The following is a 21185-nucleotide window of genomic DNA, read 5'->3' on the forward strand; positions in this document are numbered from 1 at the left end:
CAGATGAATCTAATTGATTTCTTTGATGGGGTGACTAGAGAACTGGATCAGGGACGAGCGCTCGATGTAATTTACTTAGATTTTAGTAAAGCTTTTGATACAGTCCCACACATAAGACACTCAAATGAGAAGCTTGGGTGTCAGCTCCAAGGTGTTGGCGTGGATTACAAACTGGTTGACGGATAGAAGACAATGGGTGATGGTAAATGGAACCTACTCTGAAGAGAGAATGGTGTTAAATGGAGTGCCACAGGGATCGGTGTTGGGAACGGTTCTGTTCAACATCTCCGTGAGCGACATTGCAGAAGGGATAGAAGGTAAAATTTGTCTATTTGTGGATGATACTAAGATCTACAACAGAGTGGAGATGCCAGAAGGAGTGCAGAGAATGAGACGGGATTTAAGGAAGCTGGAAGAGTGGTCAAAGATATGGCAGCTGGGATTCAATGCCAAGAAATGCAGTCATGCATCTGGGGTGTGGTAATCCAAAAGAACTATATGCATTGGGGGGTGAAGGGCTGATGTGCACGGAGCAGGAGAGAGACCTTGGGGTGATAGTGTCCAATGAACTAAGTCGAAGCAATGTGACACGGCGATAGCTAAAGCCAGAAGAATGCTGAGCTGCATAGAGAGAGGAATATCTAGTAAGAAAAGGGAAGTGTTAATCCCCTTGTACAGGTCCTTGGTGAGGCCTCACCTGGAGTACTGTGTTCAGTTCTGGAGACCGTATCTCAAAGAAGTCAGAGACAGGATGGAGTCGGTCCAGAGAAGGGCGACCAAAATGGTGGGTGGTCTCCATAGACTGACTTATGAGGAGAGGTTGAAGAACCTGGATATGTATACCCTGAAGAAAAGGAGGAGCAGGATGATATGATAAACACCTTCAGATACTTGAAAGGTTTTAATGATCCATGGTCATCAACAAACCTTTTCCATTGGAAACAATTTAGTAGAACTAGGGGACACGATTTGAAACTCCAGGGAGGAAGACTTAGAACCAATGTCAGGAAATATTTCTTCACTGAGAGGGTGGTAGATGCCTGGAATGCCCTTCTGGAGGAAGTAGTGAAGACAAACTGTGAAAGATTTCAAAGGGGCATGGGATAAACACTGTGGATCCCTAAAAGGCTAGAGGATGTGAATAAATAAAAAAGCTTAACCGGCACAGAGCGGCAGTTACTACCCTTAAGAGAATCATGGGGGGTAGCCGGCACGGAGCGGCAGTTACTACCTTGGGAAGCTTTCTAGGCAGACTGGATGGACCATTTTGGTTTTTTTCTGCCGTCATTACTTTCTTTCCCAGGCCTAATTCCCATCCAGGGGAACGGGCTCTTCATACTCTGGACTACAAGAGGGCCTTGGCTTTCTACTTAGAACGCACAACCAGGCACAGAGAGTCCCAATAAGCTCTTTGTGTTCTTTGATCCCAATAGGCTGGGCATGGCAATGGGTAAGCAGACTTTATCCAACTGGCTAGAAGAGATTGCATTGCCATCTACTATATGCAGGCGGGCCTTCAGCTAAGTGGCCACATCAAAGCTCATTCTGTGCAGGCAATGGTGATGTTGGGCCGCAACATGGAATTCCCTTTACACGTTCGTGGCTCACTACTGCTTGGACAAAGATGGACGACAGGACAGTCATTTGTCAGTCCATCCTGAGCAATCTTTTCCACACCTGAACTCAACTCTTCCAGTCTAATGCCCTTGGTTGAAGCCAGGCAGTCTCCTGCCAACCAGCAGAGCCGCAGTTGTGTTGTGCCCATTTGCACCTTGTTCGGCATCTGTTGGTCTCTCCTATTCACAGAGGCAGCCCGGAGCTTAGTATTCACCCGCATGTGATGACCTCCATCCTGCTTGTCCTAGGAGAAAACACAGTTGCTTACCTTGCACAAGTGTTCTCCTAGGACAGCGGGATATTAGTCCTCAGGAATCCCGCCTGCCTCCCCATGGAGTTGGGTTCTCCTGTGTTTTGTTCTGTTATTTTTTTCACTCGTATTTTTTGTCTCTGTTACGAGACTGAAGGGGGACCTCACGTGGACATGCTGATAGTACCATGCTGGGTATGCTCAGTGTGCAGATCAAAGCTTCTAGAAACTTTGACAGACGTTTTCCGTGCTGGGCTTCATCCGATGTCGTCACATGGAGGACTAACATCCTGCTGTCCTAGGAGAACACCTATTACAGGTGAGCAAATGCACTTTCTCCACAGTGCCGCAACCACCACCATAACCTTGGAAAATCTTCAAGGCACAGAGGCCAACACATAAGTCAGCACTCGAAATTGATGTTGCCCCAAAAAAGCGAAAACACATAAGAACTTGCCATACTGGGTCAGACCAAGGGTCCATCAAGCCCAGCATCCTGTTTCCAACAGAGGCCAATCCAGGCCATAAGAACCTGGCAAGTACCCAAACAGTAAGTCTATTCCATGCTACTGTGGCTAGTAATAGCAGTGGCTATTTTCTAAGTCAATTTAATTAATAGCAGGTAATGGACTTCTCCTCCAAGAACTTAACCAATCCTTTTTTAAAAACAGCTACACCAACTGCACTAACCACATCCTCTGGAAACAAAATCCAGAGTTTAATTGTGTGTTGAGTGAAAAAGAACTTTCTCCGATTAGTTTTAAATGTGCCACATGCTAACTTCATGTAGTGCCCCCCTAGTCTTTCTATTACCCAAAAGAGTAAATAACTGTTTCACATTAACCTGTTCTAGACCTCTCATGATTTTAAACACCTCTATCATATCTCCCCTCAGCTGTCTCTTCTCCAAGCTGAAAAGTCCTAACCTCTTTAGTCTTTCCTCATAGGGGAGCTGTTCCATTCCCTTTATCATTTTGATTGCCCTTGTCTGTACCTTCTCCATCGCAACTATATCTTTTTTGAGATGCGGCGACCAGAATTGTACACAGTATTCAAGGTGCGGTTTCACCATGGAGCGATACAGAGGCATTATGACATTTTCCGTTTTATTCACCATTCCCTTTATAATAATTCCCAACATTCTGTTTGCTTTCTTGACTGCCGCAGCACACTGAACCGATGATTTCAATGTGTTATCCACTATGACGCCCAGATCACTTTCTTGGGTGGTAGCTCCTAATATGGAACCCAACATTGTGTAACTATAGCATGGGTTATTTTTCCCTATATGCATCACCTTGCACTTATCCACATTAAATTTCATCTGCCATTTTGATGCCCAATTTTCCAGTCTCACAAGGCCTTCATGCAATTTATCACAATCTGCTTGTGATTTAACTACTCTGAACAATTTTGCATCATCTGTAAATCTGATTACCTCACTCGGCGAATTTCTTTCAAGATCATTTATAAATATATTGAAAGTACGGGTCCCAATACAGGTCCCTGAGGCACTCCACTGCCCACTCTCTCCCACTAAGAAAATTGTCCATTTAATCCTACTCTCTGTTTCCTGTCTTTTAGCCAGTTTGTAATCCACGAAAGGACATCGCCACCTATCCCAAGACTCTTTACTTTTCCTAGAAGCTTCTCGTAAGGAACTTTGTCAAACGCCTTCTGAAAATCCAAATATACCACATCTACCGGTTCACCTTTACCCACATGTTTATTAACTCCTTCAAAAAAGTGAAGCAGATTTGTGAGGCAAGACTTGCCTTGGGAAAAGCCATGCTGACTTTGTTCCATTAAACCATGTCTTTCTATATGTTCTGTGATCAGAAACCACTGATGCTCCAGATGGATGGGAATATGAAGGTACACATCTGACAAATCCATAGACATCAGAAACTCCCAAGTGTATTGCCATTATCACTGAGCATAAGGTTTCCATGCAAAAACAAATCACCTGAAAATGACTGTTTACTCCCTTGAGATCTAGGATAGAATGAGGGCTCCTTTTGCCCTAAGGCACAACAAAATAAATGTTATACCGGCCCATATTTTCTTGTGACAAGGGCACTGGAACTACAGCCCGCAGACTGAGGAGCCTTGACAATGTACAATTCACTGCTTGTCTCTTCTGCAGACAGCTGCAGGGAGGCACCATGAAAAACGCCCCGAGGGACACTAGGAAACTCCACAACACAGTCATCTCCTATCACCTCCAGAACCCACTGGTCTGACTGACCTCGACCCATCTCTTTCTACAAAAAACTTAACGCAATCCCCAGTAGGGAGAAGCACGACCACCATCTGCTGGAAACTGAGAATACTGGTGGGCTGTCAGTGCAGGAGTATATATACACCGTGAAGCTAGCTTTGCTCCGTCTCCATCTGTTGATAGAGATGCATAACCACTGGTATAGATCTACCTATCTGAATGCTAAGAAATGCCTCCTACTCCCCTGCTAAATACTGTCAGGCAATTAGCTACTTGCACAAAATTTATCCGGCTACAAAGAGGCAGTACTGGGAGTGATCCCAGTGCATGGTTTCACTCTGACCAGGTAATAATGAATATTCAGCACTGCCTGAACAAAGTAAGCTAGGTAAGTCTGGTTGGAAAAATACATGTCCCAGGTTATCTGGATAAATGTATCCAGGATATCAGTGGAGCACTTATAGGAATATATTCTGCCGAACCGGTTAAAGTTATCTGAAGAACTTTTCTGCTCCTGGGCTTACTAAATATGGACCTTTAAGATGAACTATTGTGTTATAATGGAGAAACTATGAAATAGCCCCTGACATCATGGTTTCCTTTTGGGCGAAAAAACTAAGCCATCAGTATACTATACTTTACTCCTTTAGGAGGTCTGGTATTTAACTCTAACTTTATCATTTTCAAAATTAAACTGAATTTTGAAACTTTATAAAGGAGTAGGTAGCTTGTCTTATGCTTTAAAAAAAAAGTATAACAGTTTTCTTTTAATGCTGGCAATCTGTATTTTCAGACCACCAACGATGTAGGAAGTAGTAAATACACAGGCAAGAGTTGAGAATGTGTACTTATGAGTGGGGAGGTGATGGAAGAAGCACAGAAGCTTAAGGTAAGGAATGTGTTTTATATATATATATATATATATATATATATATATATATATATTCATAAATATTGTGCAAAACACAGCAATTTCAAACTTCTTACCATATCTACCAGTGCTACATACAGGAACATGCCAGCAGTGATAGCAAAAATCCAGAGGGTGACGTTAGTGGCATACTGGCCAACAGCTGTGCCTATCAGCATTCCTATATAAGCCATCATGGCAGACAGGAGATTGTAGACAATGGCTTGCTTTACTGTCATACCTGCTGTAAGAAGCACTGCAAAATCACCTGGAAGTGAGACAAGGAAAGAATTAATGGCAGTAAATTAGTTTGCTGAAAGCAAACTGGACACCTGCAGTTTTATTTCACTGTGTTGTAAATGATACTGTACTAAGATTCTGAGATATTACTAATTTGCTGCTCTTTATCCTGGACATTACAAAGTTATCAAATTATCTTTGTATGCAAAAAGAAATGGCACAGATCACACAGGTTTTTTTTTTTTAATTTCTTCAGACTTTTCATATTTGTATAAGCATGTGTTTGATCAATCTTAGCCATTTTAACTGTAGTTCAACAGTTTCATGATTTGTATGGGGAAGTCATTTCTTTCTAGCACCGCAGCAGTCAATACACTGAACAGCAAATATGCAAGCTGTTTAAGCATAATCCTATAGAATGTGCTTTTTCAATACAGTACTTGTCTCCTGCCAGAGTACCCAAAATACTTGGTCTAATGTGTTTTTGTTTATTCCTTACCTATTTCTGATTAACATTATTAATTTTTTTCACTCAGAATAGCAATATTATAAGCCAGTTAAGCACTGTGAATCCTTGTGGCTGTGGTGAGGTTGACACAGCCTATGGGGCGAACCCCGTAGGCCCTCACCGTCAGCTGGCGGAGGCTGGCTGACAAGAGGCTGATCTATGGGCTTCACCTATACCAGCCCCTTTCCCCACAGGTTGAGCCCTTGGGTTCCAGGGGCTGGCAGGACTTAGGCAAAGGTCTCTTGCAGTAAGGCGTAGGTGAAAGGCAAGGGCCAGGTGAAGGTCAGAGGCAGGCAGCAATCAGAAGAGTCAGAATCCAGGCAAGAGGTCAGAGGTAGGTGCAATCAGAACAGAGTCCAGGCAATGGGTCAGAACCAGTGGTCAGACCAAAGGAAGACAAGGAGCAGACTGGGAAGATTGATATGGAAGGACTGGCAGGTAGACAAGGAATGTAGATACAAAGAGGCAGGGCAGGCTGGAGAGATGGGGCAAGGCTGGAGAAAGGAATCTAAAACACTGGTAAGTCGCACTACAGAAATAGCGGGACCTGTTGCTGAGGCAAAGGGCTGGAGACTGAAGAGCCCTAAAGTAGGGTGAAACAGGTTATGTCATCTGAGGGCACCGTAACCTATTGCCTGCCGCAGACCCTTTAATTGGGAAAGCGTCGGGTTGCAAGCACCTAGAGGAGCTGCTGTGAGCAGCAGGTAATGGAAGTGTCCTTGCCACAAAGATTGCCTGTATTGGGGGGTAAATGCTGCAGCTCGCAGGGTCGACCCATGAGTTGCCAAATGTGCTATCAGTAAAGCATGGCCTTACACCCATATAAGCACAAGTTCCTAGTTCAGTCAGAGAGGTGGGAAAGAAAATTTACACATACAGATTTTATGCTTTCTTGACTGGGAATTTGCATCTACAAACATGAGTTTTACTAGTTACTGATGCACCAGCATTAAGCTCTTTTATCATAAGACATTTAACCAGTTTTAACTCGTTGATACTCCTATCCAACTCAGTCTCAAATAGCAGAGAACACTAGGGTCGGCTTAATAGGGGAGCTGTCCTCCTCCATGACTCTTTGGAATGGAGTCAGACTGTAGCCTGGACCTTGAAAGACTATTGCAATGATGTCTTAGTGTGGGAGACTTGAGTTTACCTTTAAGGCTGCTCTGAATAGTGCAAAGCCTCTCCTGATGCTTGGCATCTCAGCTTGACACTGGCCCTCTCTGGCTCTGTGTTCAAGTATCAAGAGTCCTTATTTCAGCTCAACCAGGGAAGTGGGAGGAGGGATAGACTTACTTAGCTCTTAGGCCTAACCTCCTTACAAGGAGCTGAAGAGGTTATGGGTCCCTTTGGCACAGCCTTGGCACAAAGTAGGATTGTAGCCTTCTTGTTTTCACATCAAGCTTTCAGTGCCAGCTTTGAAATGCTGAACTTCTGCTTCCCAGCAAGGTGCCCTACCTTCCAGACCCAAACCATCAGGGTGGCATTCTTGCACAGATGTTGTAAACATAGCCACTGTAGCTTCACCCCAAACCCATGTAACAAACGTTGTGATGATCTGTGATGGACATCATCTAATTTGCATTTGGGGCAAAACAAACAGATAATCAAGCTTTGCCAACATTGTGAATAAAACTGCCACAGCAAAATTAAAGTTTTTTTTTGTTTTTTAAAGACAGCCAAAGAGCCAAAAATTGGCCAAACAGTCTGCCTGGTATTGGTGAAATGGAGAAAAAAAAATCTGTATGCTAGCCTTACAGATGACACAAGGAAAGAAAACTCGTGAAGAGCCAAAAAACCTAACTAGGAAAAGCTAAAGAGTGGGGGAGAGAGGGTGTTTGGTTGGCAAAACCCCAGGCATGAAGGAGTAAAATGAGCATACACTATTTCAAACTCCTTTGCAAACTGAACAATAATCAATTTCTAAATTATATTCAATTCTTAAGTTCTTTAGGAAGGATGAGGATTCTAAGATTGGAATGACAATTTTGATTAGATAAATCCTCCATTTCCACCATCAATCGACTATTTTTTTTCCTAAGTGAGCTATTAATTATTCTCTCTTTGGCTTCAGCAACTTGATTTTGAAAAGACAAACTGCAACATTAGTCCACCATTACAGCCTTGATCTCTCATTTTATAATTGCCTGCAACATTTATTTTAAACATTGCAGTTCCATCCTGATCCCTCCTTAGGGACAGCACCTTTGCATGCTGCCATCTTCCCAGGGATTCATGGTTTGTACATTTTATACCCAAAAATGTCACAAAAGCTTCCTTATTTTTTTTACTTCCCTTGCAACTAGATATCCTGAAAGTATGCATATGCAATTTGAACCCATGGTTGATCAATTTTACTGTGCCAAAATGTCCTTCCACCAGTTCTTGCCTTAATTGATAAGTAGCTAAAAAAGAATATCTGAAATTCTTTTTCATTTTTTCTATCCCTCCAGAGTGTCTTCCCCAATATAGATTTTTGTATCACCATCTGCAAACAAGTATAGTGTACCTTCAAATTCCTCTGCAATGTCACTAATAAATATATCAAAGAAAACTAGTCCTATCATTAAACCCCAAGGTACCCACTAGTCACTTTACCTTCATCAGAATAGACTCCATTTACCACCACTCTGGGTTCTGTTTCTCAATCATTTTCTCATTCACTTTAGTTTTCTATCCTGCTCTCATATTGGCTAGTTTACTTACCAGTCTTCTATGTGGAACATTGTAAATAATGTACTGTAAAAAAACGTTTTCAATGACAGCCGCTCTGTGTGTCCATTTTAGAAAGCTGAATTCTGACTGGCTTAAAAACATAAGTATTAAGATAGCTACCTTCATTTTTTGTAATTTTGTTGAGGTTCTTTGTTCAAATTGACTGGAGCACCATTTAGATTTTACTTTTATAAAACAATTACTCTCTTATGGGCTAACATAAAACCTATATTTGAATTACTTCCTATCTGCTTTGTGACTGGTGTTTTTAACTGTATAAGAATATAAGTGTCAGCAATCAAATAATCTTAATGACAAAATCATTTGATATAATAAAGAACAATAAAACAATAAAAGTATACACTAAAAATTTTCAAAAAAGGAAAAACATTCTATAAAGATTTTTTTTATTGGAGGGTCACATGATGTGCTAAAGCTGAATGGACATGTGGGTGCACAGCTCCTTGTGTGGAGGAAATAAAATCTTTTTTTTGGTACTACATTCTTATTTTGCCTGCTACAATAGCTAAAAACCCTCCCAAAGACTCTCTAAAATAGATAATGCACAAAAGGCTGATGAGGTGGAAAACAGGTCTCAGAGGATGAGTGGCCTAGCCAATGTACCCCATTTGAAATAATGAAGCTGCTTAAAAGATGTTTGAGCTGCTATCAGAGAAGCTTACTTCAAGTATTACAGGGAAGCTGGGGATTGATGAGCATAAAGTTGCTGATCTAGTGGCATCTGTGCAGAATACGACCGCATGACTGGAGGTGATAGATTCCTCCATTTCCTCAACCAGAGATTCTATCTGGCACAAGCTACAAGGTGGAACCGCTGGAAAAACACTAGATGCAGGAGGCACAAATTCCGTGCAGTGGGGTTTCTGGAAGGCAAGGAGGGCTCTGAGCAGCTGCTTTTTTTCGCACAATGGATTTCGGACATCTTGAGCCTCACTGTTAAGGACAATAAGATCAAGATTGAAAGAGCCCATCGGGTGTTAACCTCCCGGCTTTGACCTGAGGGTCGACCAAAAGCAGCGATTATGCAAGCTCCACAATTATCCAGACAATATTAAGATCCTGGAGGCAGTATGTGTTAAGGGCAAGATTTTGTATAAAAAGAAAAGGTCTTTCTTTTTTCACAACTTGGTGAATGTCAACACTGTAAAGCATGGTGATCTAGTGATTTTCACATGGAACGAAGGTATATAAAACCTCTAAATAAATTAGTACAGAATCAGCACTGTGGCGTCTGGAAGAAATCAGCCTTAAAGACACGGTCTTATCATGGTTCCATTCTTATTTATTGGATTGGTTCTTTCAAGTTGCCTAGAAGGATTGACTCTAGACCCCTAAGTTTTCCACTTCTGGTGTTCCTCAGGGTTTTATTTTATCTCCACTTCTTTTCAATATCTTTTTCTCATCTTGCCTCCTTTATTCAGAGTTGTGGCTTTAGACCGTCCTACGCAGACGACATTCAAATCACTACTTTGTCACTTGAGCATTTTAATAACTGTTTGAATTTAGTAACAGACTGGCTCACTTCTCACAAACTAAAGGTGAACCTATCAAATCAGAAGCCCTTTAGTTCATCATAACTCTGGGCCAGACATTGCTTCACTCATTCCTGATGGAATACTGAAAGAAGATTTAGTTAGTGGCTGAAAAGGATCGGCGAGTACTATTTGTTGGTATATACAGAGATATAAAATTTTGGGGAGAGGTAAAATTGTAGGGTATATCAATCTTTAGTGTGTGTGCTTTGATTAAAAGCTAGGACAGGTAAGTGATTTCTTTTAATGTATGTGTTTGGGATTTGAATTAAAACAAAAAGGCTAGGAATAGTAAGGGATTTCTTTGGTGTGTTTGACAGCTAGTGCAAGTTAGTATTTTTTTTTTTATTATTTAGAGGTCTTGTATATCATTGTTCCTAGTGAAAATCATTAGTTCACCACGGTTCATGACATTAACATTCATAATTATTAGAGAACACAGAGTACATCAATAACACACAATTATTAGTTATTATTAGAACTGTAAGTTTCCAAAGGTCACTTACTTGATCTGAAAAGGTGACAATTATGGATCCTAAGCAATTAGTTACTAGTTTTGGGAAAATTAGAATATGTAGCACTGAATGAAGTAGAAGACAGAATTGGCATCTCAGAGACTTGGTGGAAACAGGATAACAATGGGACAGTGTGATACCAGGATACGAGTTACATCGCAATGATAGGATGGTTCAAATTGGGGCAGGTGTAGTGCTACATGTTAAAGAGTGCACAGAGTCAAACAGGATAAAAGTTCTCCAAGAACCAAAATGTAGTGTGGAATCTTTATGGATTGACATTCCATATGAGAAGGAGAATTAAATAGCAGTGGGGACATACTACCGTTCACCTGAGCAGAATGAACAATCAGTGGAAAAGCTAACGGAACTTAAGGGAGCAAACAAAATTAGCAACGCACTAATAATAATGGGTGATTTCAATTACCCTGGCAGTGACTGAGTAAATGTCACATCAGGACATGCCAAGGAAGCAAAGTTTCTAAATGAAATAAATGACTGCTTTATGGAGCAGCTGATAAAAAAAAACCAAACAAGAGTGGGAACTATTTTAGATCTAATCCTTAGTGGAACACATTAATTAGTAAAAGATGTAATACTGGGGCCAATTGGCAACAGTGATTGTAACATTCAAACTTGACTTGATAACTGAAAGGAGGACATTAAGGAAATCTACTGCAAAAGCATTTACTTTTCAAAAGAGAAAAAATGAAAATGAGAAAAACGGTTAGGAAAAAACAGAAAGAAGCAATAATAAAGGTTAAGTCATAGGCGCTGTTAAAGAATACTATCTTGGAAGGCCAGAACAGATGTATTCCGTACATTAAAAAAAGTGGAAGGAAAGCCAAATGACTGCGAGCATGATTTAAAGGTGAGATGAGAGAGGCTATTATAGCAAAAAGAATATCTTTCAAAAAATGGAAGACAAATCCAATTGAAAAAAAACAGGAAACAGCATAAGCACTGGCAAGTTAGATGCAAAGCACTGAAAAGGAAGGCAAAGTCAGAATTTGAAAAAAAGTGCTGAAGAAGCAAAAATTGATAAAAACTTTTTCAGATGGATTCCAAGCAAAACGTCTACAAGGAAGTCAGTCTGACCATTAAATAATCAAGGGATAAAAGGAACACTAATGACGAACAAGGCTATAGCACAGAGTTTAAATGATTTCTTTACTTCAATTTTTGCTGAGGAGGTAAGGCAGATAACCATGCCAGAAATGATATTTAAAGGTAATGAGTCACAGGAAATGAAACAAATCTCAGTATACCAGGAAGTTGTAATAGGGCAAATTCACAAACTAAACAATGGCAAATCACCTGGAGCAGATGATACACATCCAAGAGTACTGAAAGAACTGAAAAATTAAATTGCAGACCGATTAGTATTAATCTGTAATCATTAAATTTAGCTATAATATATAAAGTTTGGAGGATAGCATACTGCTCCCAGCATCCCCTGGGAGAGGACTCCAGAGGTCACAGCAAACAATCTAGGTTTCGAACTCCACGGCCCCAGCTTCTAGAGGCCCCGCACCCTTTGCAGTAGAAGAGGACTGGAAAGCTCACCTGCATACTGCTCCCAGCATCCCTCAGGGAGGACTCTCAAATCTCTCAATCCTTTGAGTGAAGATCAAATTAATGGTGGTTGAAGAAGATTGGTAAGTATAGTTTTAGAATTCTTTGACTTAAAAAAGTTTGGAGAGAGGTTTAATAGTGGGATATATTCTTTATGACCGGGAGGGTATAAAGTCCAACAGGATAAAGATCCTACAAGAGACTAAATGCTCAGTATAATCTATATGGGTAGAAATTCCCTGTGTGTTGGGTAAGAGTATAGTGATAGGAGTAAGCAAAATTGCTTACCATGTAATAGGTGTTATCCCAGGACAGCAGGATGTAGTCCTCACATATGGGTGACATCGGTAATGGAGCCCTATGTACGGAAAAACTTCTTTAAAAGTTTCCATGAAACTTTTGACTGGCACCAGAGTGCCTACTGAGCATGCCCAGCATGCCATGATATTCCCTGCCACAGGGGTCTCCCTTCAGTCTCGTTTTGTAGCAATAAGCATTAGCCAAAAATAAAATAATAAAACGTATCGGACCCAACTCCGCGGGGTGGCGGGTGGGTTTCGTGAGGACTACATCCTGCTGTCCTGGGATAACACCTATTACAAGGTAAGCAATTTTGCTTTATCCCAGGACAAGCAGGATGCTAGTCCTCACATATGGGTGATTAGCAAGCTAGAGGCTGAGTCATTTTGTAGTGAAGCAACAGTGAAGTATTGTTGATGAAATGAATCAGCCGAAGATCACAGCAGGTTGGATGTAGAAGGAGTTGGGATTATATTGGAAACAAGTTCTTTAAGACGGATTTGTCCATAGGCTGAATCTCGTCTTCCTTCTTTGTCTAAACAGTAGTGAGCTGTAAAAGTGTGAAGAGAACTCCATGTTGCTGCTTTACAAATGTCCAGAATAGGCACAGAGCGAAGGTGTGCTACTGAAGTTGACATTGCTCTGACTGAGTGTGCTTTTACTCGCCCTTGAAGAGTAAGGCCTGCTTTTTCATAACAAAATTGTATGCAATCTGCTAGCCAGTTTGACAAAGTATGTTTACCCACTGCTTTACCTGGTTTGTTTGGATCATAGGATACAAACAGCTGACTGGATTTTCTTTGGGCTGTTGTGCGGTTTAAATAGAAGGATAACGCACGCTTACAGTCCAAAGTGTGTAAGGCTCTTTCACCCTGATGGGAATGAGGCCTAGGAAAGAACGTTGGTAAAACTATTGATTGGTTCAAGTGAAATTCCGTGACAACCTTAGGAAGGAATTTTGGATGTGTACGGAGGACTACCCTGTCATGTAGGAACTTTGTAAAAGGTTCGTATGTGACTAGCGCTTGTAGTTCGCTGACCCTTCTAGCTGATGTAATGGCTATGAGAAATGGAGAACGCATAAGCCTAGTTAATACTACGTTCAGGTCCCATTGAATGCTTGGGGGATGAACTGGAGGTTTAATGTGAGTTAGGCCTCTCATGAATTTACTGACAAGAGGCTGTGTGGAGATAGGTGCATCTCCCAGCTTGTTATGGTAAGCTGAGATTGCACTTAAGTGTACCCTTACAGATGACGTCTTAAGACCAGAGTCTGAGAGATGGTAAAGGTAATCTAGTAGTGAGGTAGTGGGGCAAGTGAAAGGATCTAAATCTTTCTGAGTGCACCACAATGTAAACCGTTTCCATTTATAGGAATAATTCTTTCTAGTGGAAGGTTTACGTGCAGCTATAAGTACTTGAGATATAGAGGATGGAAGGTTGAGAGGTTGTAAGATCAAGCTTTCAACATCCATGCTGTCAGGGACAGGGATTGAAAGTTGGGATGGCGCAACTGACCCTGTTCCTGAGATATGAGATTGGGAGCTACTCCCAGGCGAATTGGATCCCTGACTGAGAGATCTAGCAGTGTGGGGAACCATACTTGTCGAGGCCAATATGGGGCTATGAATATCATAGTCCCCTTGTCCTGTTGTAGCTTCACTAGTATTTTGGTTATGAGTGGTATCGGTGGATACGCGTATAATAGGCCTGAATTCCAATGACGAGCAAATGCGTCCTTTGGTAGGCTGTTCTGCTGTCGGAGTAGAGAGCAGTAATTGTTCACTTTGTAGTTGAGATGGGATGCAAAGAGATCTATTGTCGGTTGACCCCAGCGTTGGAATATCTTGGATGCTATTGCTGGATCCAAGGACCATTCGTGCGGTTGGAATTGACGACTGAGGCGATCTGCTACTATGTTGTGGATGCCTGCTAGGTAAGTGGCCCGAAGAAGAATTGAGTGTGTCAGGGCCCAGTCCCAAATTTGTGCTGCTTCTTGACAAAGGAGATAAGAACCTGTCCCCCCTTGTTTGTTGATGTACCACATGGCTACTGTTTTGTCCGTTTGGATCAGAACAGTCTTGTGTGATAGGCAGTCCTTGAATGCATGCAGCGCATAGCGTATAGCTCGAAGCTCCAGGAAGTTTATTTGAAAAGAGGCTTCGAGCTTTGTCCACTTGCCCTGTGTGTCTTTAGATGACCAATGTGTGCTCCCCACCCTAAGGTGGATGCATCTGTAGTCAAGGTTACTTGTGGAATTGGTTGCTGGAAAGGTAGGCCTTTGAGCAGGTTGTTCATTGATGTCCACCAGATGAGTGCAGATCTGAGCTCTGGTGTGATATGAATGGGAGTGGACATTGGCTGAGTGGCCTGTATCCATTGTGCTTTGAGTGTCCATTGCAGTAGTCGCATGGTCAATCTGGCCATGGGAGTTACGTGAACTGTGGAAGCCACATGCCCGAGAAGAATGAGGCACTGGTGAGCTGTTACCTGGAACTGATTTCGAAGAGTGTGAGTCAAGAGGACAAGTGTTTGAGCACGGTCTCTTGGAAGAAAAGCTTTTGCTATTGCAGTATTTAGCTCTGCACCTATGAACTGTATAAGATGAGTTGGTGACAGATGGGATTTCTGGTAGTTGATGAGAAATCCCAAGGAGTGAAGCACATGGAAAGTGAGCTTGAGAGACGTGAGAGCTCCTTCTTTTGTTTGACTCTTGATGAGCCAATCGTCCAGATAAGGGAACACATGCACTCTCTGCTTGTGGAGGTGTGCCACTGCTACGGCCATGCACTTTGTGAATACTTGTGGGGCTGATGCAAGGCCGAATGGCAGCACTCTGTATTGAAAGTGTTGATCCTTTACCAGAAATCGCAAGTACTGGCGATGAGGAGGAAAGATGGGAATGTGAGCGTAGGCATCTTGAAGATCCAGAGAGCAGAGCCAATCTCCCCTTTGAAGAAGAGGTAGAATGGTGCCTAAGGACACCATCCTGAATTTTTCTTTTTTGAGAAATTTGTTGAGATTTCTGAGGTCTAGAATGGGTCGAAGGCCTCCTGTTTTCTTTGGAATGAGGAAATATCGGGAGTAGAATCCTCTGCCCTTTTGAGGTCCAGGAACTGGTTCTATGGCCCTGGCTCTCAGAAGGGTGGATAATTCTGTTTGAAGAATTATGGAATGTTGATTTACTGTCCAAGATGGAAGTGGTGGGTTTTCTTTTGGAACAGTAAGAAAATCTAGTCTGTAACCGTGAGCTGTGATGGATAACACCCACTGGTTGGTGGTTATGGAGGCCCAAATGCTTTGGAAGTATGTTATTCGACCCCCTACTGGTATATGTGGGAATGGGTTAATAAGGCCGCTGCTCTCTGGATTGTTTCAAAAACCAGATGTAGTGGCAGTTTGTGGTGGTGGTTGTGCTCTTGCAGGCCTCTGCCTAGGTTGTTGGCGTTGAGGTGGACGGGCTGCTCTGGGTCTACTTGCTGGGGGATAATACCTGCGTGGACGGTAGTAAGGACGTCTGGTATCACGCTTTGGAACCCTCCTTGTGGAAGGTTGAGTATCCTGAGGTATTAAGGATAATTGCTTTAGGGTTTCTGTGTGGTCTTTCATAGTCGCCACAGCTTCTTTTACCTTCTCCCCAAATAGGTTGTCCCCCAAGCAAGGAAGATCAGCCAAGCGTTCTTGGACCTCTGGACGGAGGATCAGAGGCCTTTAGCCATGCCCATCTGCGTGCAGCTATGCCTGAAGCAGAAAGTCTTGCTGCAGTCTCGAAGCAGTCATAAGTAGCTCTGACCTCGTGTTTTCCTGATTCGAGGCCTTTATGGACAACATTCTGGAATGGCTCTTGATACTGCTCAGGGAGAGAGAGAGCTAGGTCTTGAACCTGCTTCCAGAGGTTCCTTTGATACTGGTTCATATATAGCTGGTATGATGCTATTTTGGATACCAGCATGGAACCCTGAAAAACCTTGCGTCCTAGGTTATCCAGAAATCTACTTTCCTTCCCAGGTGGTGTAGATGAATGGGATTTCAGTCGCTTCGCCTTCTTCTGGGCGGATTCTACGACGACTGATTGGTGCGGCAACTGCGATTTTTGAAAACCTGGGATAGGTTGTACCAAATAAGTTGCCTCTGACCTTTTATTGACTGCTGAAACTGATCCTGGGTGTTCCCATATCCTGTACTGAAGGTCTTGAAAAACTTCATTGACAGGTACTGCCAACATTTCCTTAGGAGGATCTACAAATTGCAGAACCTCCAATGTTTTTTGTCTTGCATCCACCTCTGTTTGTAGTTGAAAGGGGATGGTATCAGCCATATCCCTTACAAAATTTGTAAAGGAAAGGTCCTCAGGAGGTGACTTCCTGTGGTCGTCAGGTGGAGAGGGTTCTGAAAATATATCTCCATCTGAAGAATATTCTGAACTGGTGTCAGTAGCCATGTCCCGTGGAGTGTGGTGAGTGACTGGTATTATGGAAGGTTCTTTAGGCCTTGCTGGTAGAAGAGGAGAATGAGGCCTTGGTATTCCAGAGGGGCCTGGAATAGGCTCTTCTGGTGTTTTATTTGAAAGGATATCCAGGAGAGTGTCTAATTTAGTGATAAAAGGATGTAGCATCGAGACATCCTCCATTGGCATCGGTGCAGTCACCGGTGGCACCGGTGAAGGTACCGGGGTAGGCATCGGGAGCGGTTCCCGTGGCATCGTCGGTGCCGGCGGCTTCAAAGGCGATGGTTCTCCCGGCATCGGAATCGGCATCGATGGAAGTGTCGATGGCTGTGGCGGAATCGCATCGCGCAGAGCCTGGTGCACCGCTTGACGAATATATGTGTCAAGTTCCACTCTCATAGCTGGTGATACCAGAGCAGCTATGGAGGGAGGCGGTGATGGCGATGCCAATACCCCCTCAGAGCCCTGAGGGGGTACAGAACCCGGCACCGATATCGGTGGGGATCGCCCTGGATCAGTAGGCCTTGAAGCCTCCGCACTCGTCCGAGGTAGTACCTGTCGATGGGTCTTCGGTCATCGGTGCTAGTCGTCGTCGATGCCGGTGACAATGTTTGTCCTTCTGTTTTTCACTCCCAGAAGTGGACGCCTTCGATGATATTGACGGTGAAGGCGTAGAAGCGTCTCCAGCTTCCGGGCGACTTTTCTTCAGTAATACCTGCCGGACGGATCCTGATGGCGATGACTGAACCGAAGTCGATGCCTTCGGGAGCAATTGTATATTAAACAATTGCTCCATTTTTTCAGCTCGGAGACGACGGCCTTTTGAGGTCATCTCCGCACATAAGGTACACGATTTTATGTTGTGATCTTTGCCTAGGCAAAGAACACATTCCAAGTGCGGGTCGGTTATCGACATATTCCGCGCACAGTTCGGGCATTTTTTGAACCCGGAGGCCATTTTGCCGGACAGCCGTCGACGGCGATGACCAAAAAATATCGGTATCGGCCGGAAACCGAAGGGAAAAAAAGTTACCGCGGTGTTATCGAAGGGAAACCCTTGCGGTGGGATTAATTTTTTTCCGAAAAAGTTAAACTTTTGTGAGGTGGTGAATTCACCACAGGACTCCAATTATACCGCGATGCTAAGTGCTTCGCGGAAAAAAGAAGACTGAAGGGAGACCCCTGTGGCAGGGAATATCATGGCATGCTGGGCATGCTCAGTAGGCACTCTGGTGCCAGTCAAAGTTTCATGGAAACTTTTAAAGAAGTTTTTCCGTACAAGGGCTCCATTACCGATGTCACCCATATGTGAGGACTAGCATCCTGCTTGTCCTGGGATAATACTATCGTCCACCTGGCCAAAATGATCAGACAGATGATGAAATGCTAAGAGAGATAAGGGAAGCTAACCAATTTGGCAGTGTAGTAATAATGGGAGATTTCAATTACTAAATCACCCAAAAATGTGGAACCCAAATAGCAAATTGAATGTTAGCCTAAGAAGGTGTCAGCAAGCCTTGACGTTATGTGTCACTCTCAAGCAGACACTAACCGGTCTTATCTATCATTCACCTTCATCATAACTTTAATGCAAAAAGGTATTTTTTCTTTTTTCTTTCTTTTTCTATTCACCTTCATCATAACTTTAATGCAAAAAGGTATTTTTTCTTTTTTCTTTCTTTTTCTATTGAGTCATTTTTCATAATAATAATGGAGGACATTTTTAATTAATTTTTGAAATAGAAAAAGAAAGAAAAAAGAAAAAATACCTTTTTGCATTAAAGTTATGATGAAGGTGAATGATAGATAAGACCGGTTAGTGTCTGCTTGAGAGTGACACATAACGTCAAGGCTTGCTGACACCTTCTTAGGCTAACATTCAATTTGCTATTTGGGTTCCACATTTTTGGGTGATTTAGATTATATGTTGTGGTTAACCGCCGACTCCTTTGTGTGAGTAGATTTCAATTACTCCAATATTGACTGGGTAAATGTAACATCAGGATATGCTAGAGTCAAAGTTCCTGGATGGAATAAAAGACTGCTTCATGGAGCAATTGGTTCAGGAACCAACAAGAGAGGGAGCAATTTTAGATTTAATTCTTAGTGGGATGCAGGATTTGGTGACAGAGGTAACAGTGGTGGGGCCACTTGGCAATAGTGATCACAACATGATCACATTTGAACTAATGACTGGAAGGGGGACAATATGTAAGTTTACAGCTCTAAAACTAAATTTTCAAAAAGGAAATTTTGATAAAATAAGGAAAATAGTTAGAAAACAATTGAAAGGTGCAACTGCAAAGGTTAAAAGTGTGCGGTTAAAAGTGTACGGTTAAAGGTTAAAAGTGTATCTCTGCGGCCTTTGACACTGTCAACCATTCATCTCTATTAAAAGGTCTGGCAGACATAGGCATTAAGGGAACAGTCCTCAGCTGGTTCAAGTCCTTCCTGGCTAATAGACAATTCAAGGTAAAGATAAACAACAAAGAATCACACCCGGTCCCATCCAACCAGGGGGTCACTCAAGGTTCCTCCCTCTCCCCAACCCTCTTCAACATTTACCTTCTCCCTCTCTGTCGACTACTTACTAAACTAAATCTAACACACTACCTCTACGCGGATGACATCCAAATACTCATCCCAATCACAGAATCCTTACACAAAACCTTGATTCACTGGAACAATTGCTTGCAACTAATCAATCATCTTCTCTCCAGCCTTAGCCTCATTCTTAACAACAACAAAACCGAGATCGTAATCATCAATCAAGACGTCAACAAGCAGCTGCTAAACCCAGCTGACCCACTCATTTCAACCACTCCTATATTAAATCACTCACCACATGTACGAGATTTAGGCGTCAATCAGCTTAACCTTAAAAATTTTATAAGCACCACCATTAAAGACTGTTTCTACAAGCTACAAGTCCTGAGAAAGCTGAAACCACTTCTTCACTTCAATGATTTTCGGATGGTTCTACAAGCCATTATACCAGGGGTCAGGAACCTTTTTGGCTGAGAGAGCCATAAACGCCACATATTTTAAAATGTAATTCCATGAGAGCCATACAATATGTTTAAAACTAAATACAAGTAAATGTGTGCATTTTATGTAAGATCACACTTTTAAAGTACAATAAGTCTCTGAAAATATTACACCAGGCCTTAAGACACCAATACATCTCCTATTAGGAAAACGGACCAAGTCAGGCTGCTATAGAGTCCTACACAGAAACTACACGCCAGCAGAAAACCTCACCTGAATCACGTGCTGTCCCTCACCTAACATAGAATAAAGAGACCAAAACGCATAACAAGAAGCATGCAGAAAAAACTGAATTGGAAACTGCAACAAGCCAGAGTCTCTGTATGCAGTGTAACAAAGGAAAAAAGAAACATCACCCATCCTTATAAAACAAATCAAGAAATATAAAATCATCAGCAGTAAAACTGTACTAACAAAAAGAACATATTTCGAAACAGCTGATGAGTGGAATATCCAATAATTAAAAACTCATATAAAACATTTCCAGATACCAACAAAATATTTCAAAATAGCAGACACAAAGACCCAGTAATGAAAAATAATAAGGATACAAACATTTTTTTGCTCTGCATACCTGGGAACGTTTGATATCCAGGTGTCCTGAGATTGTTCTGAATTAGCTGGAGGTGGGGTGGTTTGCTTGGAGCTTTCTCCTCTCTCAGTCACATACCAGCGCTCTCTCTCACACTGGCTCTCAATGACACACCTATACACACATGCTCTCAGTACTCACATATACACATGTTTTTTCTCTCTCACTTATATAGGCTCTTAATTACACATTTACACACATGCTGTCTATCTTTTCACGCTTACACACACACACAGGCTTTCAATCACACACATACATGCTGTCTTTTTCTCTCACACACAGACTCTCATTCACATGCTTACAAACATGTCCTCTCTTTCTCTCATTTACACACAGGCTCTCAATCACATACTCACATGCTCCCTCACCTAAATCAGCTCTCAATCACACACAGACACACATGGTCTCTCTCTCTCTCATTTAAACACAGGCTCTCAATCACATACTCACATGCTCCATCACCTAAACCAGCTCTCAGTCACACACAGACACACATGATCTCTCTCTTACTTATACACACAGGCTCTTAATCATACATACACATGATTTCTCTCACACACAAAGGATCTCAATCATACACACATACACTTTCAAACAAACAGGTTTTCAATCACAAACTTACACATACAGGTTCCCAATGGTAAACTTACATTCATGCTCTCTCTCTCACAGGCAGGCTCTCAATCACAGACAT

The 21185-nt window shown here is 42.3% G+C and overlaps 1 protein-coding gene across 6 annotated transcripts in view; it reads right to left on the reverse strand.

The window, feature by feature from the left end:
* Positions 1 to 21185, reverse strand: part of SLC39A10 (solute carrier family 39 member 10) — a 314976-nt gene that overhangs the window by 52295 nt on the left and 241496 nt on the right. For 4 of the 6 annotated variants that reach the window (XM_029606076.1, XM_029606077.1, XM_029606074.1 and 1 more), the window contains exon 9: positions 5076 to 5266. The exons of 1 other annotated variant lie outside the window; for it this stretch is intronic. In XM_029606076.1, coding sequence (XP_029461936.1) covers positions 5076 to 5266 — 191 coding nt within the window. Of the gene's footprint in view, positions 1 to 5075; positions 5267 to 21185 lie in introns of those variants that run through there. One more of the 6 variants, XM_029606080.1, reaches the window with a different exon arrangement.

Source organism: Rhinatrema bivittatum, chromosome 6 (genome assembly GCF_901001135.1).
Source record: "Rhinatrema bivittatum chromosome 6, aRhiBiv1.1, whole genome shotgun sequence".
Lineage (NCBI taxonomy): Eukaryota > Metazoa > Chordata > Amphibia > Gymnophiona > Rhinatrematidae > Rhinatrema > Rhinatrema bivittatum.